At 41.6% G+C, this 7147-nt stretch overlaps 1 protein-coding gene across 1 annotated transcript; it reads right to left on the bottom strand.

The window, feature by feature from the left end:
• Positions 1-5895: 5895 nt before the first annotated feature.
• LOC143621434 (uncharacterized) lies at positions 5896-6810 on the bottom strand. The gene has a single exon (XM_077092857.1). It carries the CDS (start codon positions 6808-6810, stop codon positions 5896-5898), a length of 915 nt encoding a protein of 304 aa, XP_076948972.1.
• Between the last annotated feature and the right edge of the window lie 337 nt (positions 6811-7147).

The raw sequence follows: 7147 nt of genomic DNA, 5'->3' as shown, positions 1-7147 counted from the left end.
TCTAGCTGCCATTGCCCAAGCTGTGGCAACTGCCATGAAGGCTGGGAATCCCAAAGGATCTGCTGGAAGAATTGCTGAAGGATCAGGAGAGAATGGTAGGAAGGATGGTGAGGGAGGGAAGGGTGACCCGAGTGAAGCTGGATCTGTCGAGGTTGGCGATGGAAAGAGAGGTCGAGGTGGGTGTAACTACAAGTCCTTCAAAGGATGCGACCCGCCGAAGCTGACTGGTTTGGGAGACGCAATCGCTACTCTCCAGTGGATAACCACAATGGACAAGAAAATCCGAATTAGCGAATGCCGTCCCGACCAAGCAGTGGGTTATGCCACTCAGTCATTTGAAGATGAGGCCATGTACTGGTGGGAAACTGTCGAACAAAGGAAGACCCGAGAAGAGATTAAGGCCATGAGGTGGGATGACCTTAAGGAGTTAGTGATGAAAAGGTTCTGTGCTGATGCTGAGGTTGAGAGGGCCGAGATGAAATTTCTGAATCTGAAGGCGGACAAGATGACACATCGTGAGTACACCACTGAATTCAACCGCATGTCTAGGCTGGTTCCTGACATGGTGAACACCGAGGCGAAACGGATCAAGTGCTACGTTAGAGGACTTCCCCAGAAGGTCCGCATGTTAGTCAGGGCCAACAAACCTGTTACCTTTGAGTCTGCGGTCAAGTTGGCGGAGATGGTCTATGTTGATCTGGCGGCAGATGATGTGGAAGTGGAAGATGAGGAAGAAGGGAAAGGAACTAAAAGAGCTGGGGATGTCGTGGAGCGTGCAGGGAGAAAGACACAGAAGATGGCAGGAAAGGAAGCATGTAAGGTGTGCGGGAAGATGCACTTGGGGGAATGCAAGGCTGGTCCAAATCAGTGCTACCGATGTGGGAGGAAGGGGCACATCTCCCGTGAATGCACCGAGGACCAGAAGTGTTACAAGTGTGGTAAGTCAGGTCACATAGCTAGAGAGTGTGGAAAAGCCGTGGCAGTGGGGGAAGGAAGAGGAGACGCGTGAAAGGATGGTCTATTAGCTGCTGAGGAGGTTGCAGGAGAATAAGTGGCATGTTACAGTTGTTTTATGTTTAGTAGTTAAAGAGTGTTTTATGTTACAGTTGAACCTATGTTTGTTTAGCAAGCTTGAATGATTTCCTTTTATGTTATGAAGTACTTGTGACTTCTTGTGATTTTGTATGAACGACCTATGAATTTATCTTGAATGCGTGTTGGTTATGATAAATAGTTGTGTGAGGGTAAAGCGTCGCCTCAGGAGTTAGCGTTATTATATAAAACAAGGTTCCTCGGGAAGGTGAGATGAGACTTGGCACGTTGAGGGCCTCATGGACAAGCTACCTTAATAGCTAAAACACATGATCACCGCTCGATGACTACAAGTCAGGAGTAAGAAGGATAACCCAGAAAGCAAAGGCGATTCAATAAAGTGTGTAAATATAAGAAGTTTTACTTTTATAGGGAATAAGTTTGGTTTCGGGGACGAAACCTCTTTAAGGAGGGAACACTTGTAACATCCCGAAATTTCCAAAATAATATTAATTATATTACTTAATAATAGAGGGAAAGTTTACTCGGGTTATCGGGAAATAAATAAATAGAGTAGGAGTTGGTATGGGTCGGGCTAGTGTTGGGTAATGGATATGGGTTATGGACTTGGGTTATGAAAGAAGGAAGGAGAGTCCATGGGCTTAAGCCCATGATCCCTAAATATAAATACCATTAATCACCATTTAATCCTCATTCTCACATATTCCATACACCACCAAAACACACACAACACCATCTTATAACCCGAACCAAGATCCGAAGGCGAAAACCCGAGCTTGTTGGTGCTGGAACGTCGTGACGGACCAAAACAACATCAAGGCTTAACCGTGTTCGTAGTTCGACTCGTTCAAGGTACGTTTATAGTTAGAAATCGTTCGTATAGGTTCGGTTTGTTTTGAGAAATGATAGATCTGAGTTTGTATGGTAAAAACGAATCCAACAAAGCTAAACTTACTGAAAATGGTTATGATTTGATGGGTTAATCGATTGATAAAAAGAAACCGTAACCTATATGCCTAAATCTCACCCTTTAAACATCGATGTTAGGTCGATTTGATGGTTGGGGTTTGTAGGCGCTGGTAAGACGATTCCGTGGATACCTAAATCGAGTTATTTGGTTGAGAAACGAAGGTGATTAAGGTCGAACAGTACCGCAGCTGGACAACTTCGCCTGCAAGCTAAGTTCGCCTGATGAAATTCGCCTGCAAGCAAAGTTCGCCTGATGACAACTTCGCCTAAAGCTAAGTTCGCCTGATGACAACTTCGCCTAAAGCTAAGTTCGCCTAAAGCTAAGTTCGCCTGATGACAACTTCGCCTAAAGCTAAGTTCGCCTAAGGTTTAACTTCGCCTAAAGCTAAGTTCGCCAAAGGTTTAACTTCGCCTAAAGCTAAGTTCGCCTAAGGTTTAACTTCGCCTAAAGTCAAGTTCGATTAGAAAATAAATTAAAAGCGATAAGTAAAAGTAAGCTAATACTAGGCCACCAGATTAGATCAGGCGAGTATTGATACGTTTAACTTATACAGTCAGCCGAGCTCAGTTAAAGAAGGGATTTACAACTATCAGAGGAAGAAGCAGAGTTCAGGTGAGTTTCTAGCCCCATTTCCTTGTTATGTTTTCGGGGCTGTGTGCATACTCGATGTGAAGTGTGAATACACTTACCTTAAGTGGTAAGTGTATGCTATAGATGTTATACGAGTAGCTATAATATAATACTTGTTGGTGCGTGAACGATCTTCGGATATTGCACGCATCGCCAAGGATAGTGATTGCCAAGTGGTTATTAGTGTGTATGAATGCTATGATGTGACTTGCTAATTATGTAAATGATATGAAGCGTGTTGTAGACAAGTAAAGGTAGAGCGTGTTAGAAGTGGCATGAGTGTAGTAAGAGTGTTAGTGGCATGACGATAGTACGTGGTAGGGTAAGCCTATACGTGACTACGTCATTAAAGTGGCAAAGTGGCAAAGTGGCATAACGTTATACGTTATTAAAGTGGCAAGGTGGTAGGTGTAAATAAGAGGCTAAATGGTAAGGTAAGCATGTTAGATAGTGGACTACGTGTCTTCGGATACGTATATGATGCATGTAGTGGTTGTATGATAAGTTGCTTGATTAACTAGAACTCACTCAGCGTAGCTGACTTTTAGTATGCATGCAGGTGAGTAGAATGAGACAGCTAGCTTGAGCGGGCACATGGTGGGCGAATAGGAGACTGGAATCTAAAGACTCAAGATGTTTTAATGTAATTAACGTTTATTTTGAAAGACAAGAATGTTTAATTAAGGCAAGTTTTGGATTGCTGTAACGTTTCATGAAAGTTTTTATATTCCACGAAAGTTTTAATGAACTCTGATTTGTAAGAACTGTGTTTATGAGTAAATCCGACGCTAAAGTAAGGCTACCGGGTTCGGGGCCTTACAAAAGAACTCTGATTGTGTAAATTTTTGCAACCGGGGAAAAAGTTTCAGAGTAATCAATTCCGTATGTTTGTGTATAGCCTTTAGCTACAAGCCTCGCTTTGTATCTTTCAATTGTACCATCGGGCTTGTACTTGATTGTAAAAACCCACCGACACCCAACAACTTTCTTTCCATGTGGCAAGACACGTTTTTCCCATGTGTTATTTTTTGTGAGAGCTTCCATTTCTTCCTCCATTGCCTTTTTCCATTGAATAGACTTTAAGGCTTGTTCAGTATTAGCAAGGATCTCATCAGAGTACATAGATGCAGCAAACGCCTTGGCTTCCTCGGACAGGTTTCCTTTGGCTATATTAGCCATTGGATATCTACTTCCTCTGGACTCCTTTTCCGGGGAATACCTCTTCGGTGGAACTCCCCGATTTGCTCTTGGTGGCAATACATATCTCTCTGATGTCTCTTCTTGTTCTTGCAAATGTTCATTATCTTCTCCTCGAGTATCTTCTTGAGTGTCAAAAACTCTTGTTCCTGTATATTCTCACCTTGACTTGATGTGTTAGTTTCAATGGGATTGGTTGTAGGAGAAGAATGAGTATTACTTACCTCGGGTATCAGGTTGGGAGCAGTTTGGGCGACACTGATGTTTGGATCTTGAGGTTGTGTGGAGGGGTGAGACTCGTATGGGGTACTGTGGCTCCTTCCTTCTTCATATGTAACATATGTCAACCAACTTAGTGTGTCAAGACATTCCCTCTCCCCCTGACTACTCTGTTGGGAGGCAAAATAGTACTCTGTTTCAAGAAAGTCACAATTCATAGTTTTGAACATGTGACGGGTTTTTGGGTTGTAACATCGGTATCCTTTTTGATTCATTCCGTATCCAACAAAGACACATTTTTCAGCACATGGATCAATTTTACTTCTGTGTGATTTTGGTATGTGAACAAAGGCGGTGCATCCAAAGACTCATGGCTTAAGGGTAAGAACGGAATGAGGGTTGGTTTATTCAGTAAGAACTTGCAATGGAGTTTTTTATTTCAGAGTTAGAGTGGGAAGTCGGTTAATGAGATACGCAGTTGTGGCGAGTGCTTCTGGCCAAAAAAACTTTGGAACGTGTGATTCTATTAAAAGGGCCCGAGTTATTTCTAATAAGATACGATTTTTTTGTTCTGCGACACCATTTTGTTCTGGAGTGTGGGGACAAGTGGTTTGATGAATTATCCCTTTGTTTTGAAAAAAACGTTTCATTTCAGAATTAACAAATTCTCCTCCATTGTCGGATCTAAAAACCTGAATGTTTTTCTGAAATTGGGTTTGGATCATGGTGTAGAAAATGATAAATTTATCAAGAACTTCAGATTTATTTTTTAATAAATACACCCATGTCATTCGTGTGCAATCATCCACAAATATAACAAAAAAACAAAAATTCTGACCTCCAATAATTGGAGCAGGACCCCACACATCTGAGTGGATTAATGAAAAAGGCGAATCAACCCTTGTATTATTTGGTTTGAATGTCTTACGATGACTTTTGGCTAACACAAAAGTTTCGCAATGTGACTTACAATTGGAAGGAAATAATTTAGGAAATAGAACATGTAAATAACCGGTAGATGGATGCCCTAGTCTTCTATGCCATAGCCATGCTTCTCGTTCTGTGGTTCCATGAGAAAGCATTACAGTACCATTTTGAGTCACCTCATCCACATAATACAACCCTTGTCTTTCAGTGTCACGCCCAATTATTGCTCCCGTCCTAATATCCTGTAAGATACAAAAAGTGGGTTGCATATGAACTGTGCAATTTAACTATTTTGTTATATGGCTTATTGACATGAGTTTGTGTGATAGGGCGGGTACATAAAGACAATTTGAAAGCTTAAGTGTCGGTGAAATTTCTATAGTCCCCCCATTTTTTACAAGCATCTTCTCTCCATTTGCCGTGTATATATAAGACTTTGTTGGTTTAGTTAGCATAGCAAAATCTGATAGATCATAAGTCATGGTATTTGTTGCTCCGCAATCAAATATCCATGACACTTCACGTCTCCTACTGTAATTTTGAGCCATATTTGTCACACTACCACTAATAGACTTATATTTACAATTTTTAAAACTCTCTTTTATAAAGGAAATAAAAATTGTTGCTTTTAATATTTTAGAATCTATAGGGTCCATTTTGGAAATATTGCACAAATAAGATGGGAGTTTCGAGACATGTGGTCTCTCACCCCCTGTACCTGTACTCATTTGAAAGGAGTCATCTCCTTCTTCATCATAAGAGGCCGCCGCCACCGCCCCAAATCCGGTGGGATTTTTCCGGTCAGTGCTAGTATCAACGTTCTCTTTTCTCGCAGTAACAGACGCTTTGCCTTTTTCCGGTCCAGATTTCTTGGTACCCTTTTTGTGGCCATCGTCCCATCAATCGGGGAAGCCGAAAAGCCAGAAACATTGCTCTTTGGCATCTCTTGATTTACCGCAGTGATCACATGTCAGGTGTGATTTATCTTCTTTGATTGACGGTCCATTCCTTTTTCCTTCAAACCGACGGTGAGCTTTTGTTGCGAGTCCTAATCCTTCTGCTTCAGTTACAACTAAACCCGTTGCTATGCCCTGAGAATCGTTAGTAGTTGCTCCCAGTATGTTCTGGTGAGCGGCTTCTTTACGAACAGCGGCGTAGGCCGCCTCCGCAGACAGAAGAGGATCTAGCCGGAGAATTTCCCTTTTAATGGGTTCGTATTTCCGGTCAAGGGCATTTAAAAACTGAAAAGGTTTTTGTTCTGACCTGATTCGTGAGTATGTCTTGATGTCTTCTGGACACTTCATGGGATTCGGATCAATTCGGTCAATCTCTCCCCATACCCCCTGTAATACGGTCCAAAAATCTTCAAGAGGGGTATCATTCTGTTTGATGTTGTTAGCCTTGACATGAAGATTGAAGGTCTGTAATTTGTCTCTTCCACTACTGTAGGTGACCACCAAAGCGTCCCACAACATTTTTGCAGTGGGATACTCGGTTAGGTTTCCTGCAAGTGCGGGTTCGATATTTTGAATAAGCCATGAAAACACAATTAAATCTTCTTGTTCCCACTGCTCATAATCTTCACTTGTTTGATTTGGAGGATCCGAGGTAAGGTGGGATAACAGGGTTTTGGATTTTCCGCCTATGGCGACTCGGATCATCCGGGTCCATAATGCGTAGTTTTGGCTGTTGAGTTTGGGGTTAATTTGTAGATTATCAGATAGTTTTGGGTTATGAGGCTGATATAGGTTGTTTTTTAACAGATTTGCGAGTTGTAATGACAAATCGGAACCCGAGTTGCCGTCTCTGGACATGGTAGCTCGGATTGGGTTTATTGATTTGAGGAGGCTTGAAAATCAAACGGTATATGATGAGCAATTTTGCTCTGATACCATGATATCAAGAGGCTTTTTTATTATTGATTTCTTGAAATTAAATTACAATGAGAATACAATCTGAATATATAGAGAATTGCAGTTATCTAAACATAGAAAATAATAATTGGAGGCTGTCAATTAAGAAGGAAATGGAAACTGCATATTTGGTCTTCTAATTTCACGGGATATGATGCAACTGTCCACCAATTTAGCTGATCCCGATATATTTTCAATATTTTCTTTTAACATTCTAGGCACGAGAGTCGGGCTACTT

The sequence above is a fragment of the Bidens hawaiensis genome, unplaced genomic scaffold, assembly GCF_021521415.1.
Source record: "Bidens hawaiensis isolate Kalapana, Puna unplaced genomic scaffold, B.hawaiensis_p1.1 tig00002866_1, whole genome shotgun sequence".
NCBI classification, from domain to species: domain Eukaryota; kingdom Viridiplantae; phylum Streptophyta; class Magnoliopsida; order Asterales; family Asteraceae; genus Bidens; species Bidens hawaiensis.
The sequence above is the reverse complement of the archived record's forward strand: the minus strand, read 5'-3'. Positions and strand labels throughout refer to the sequence as shown.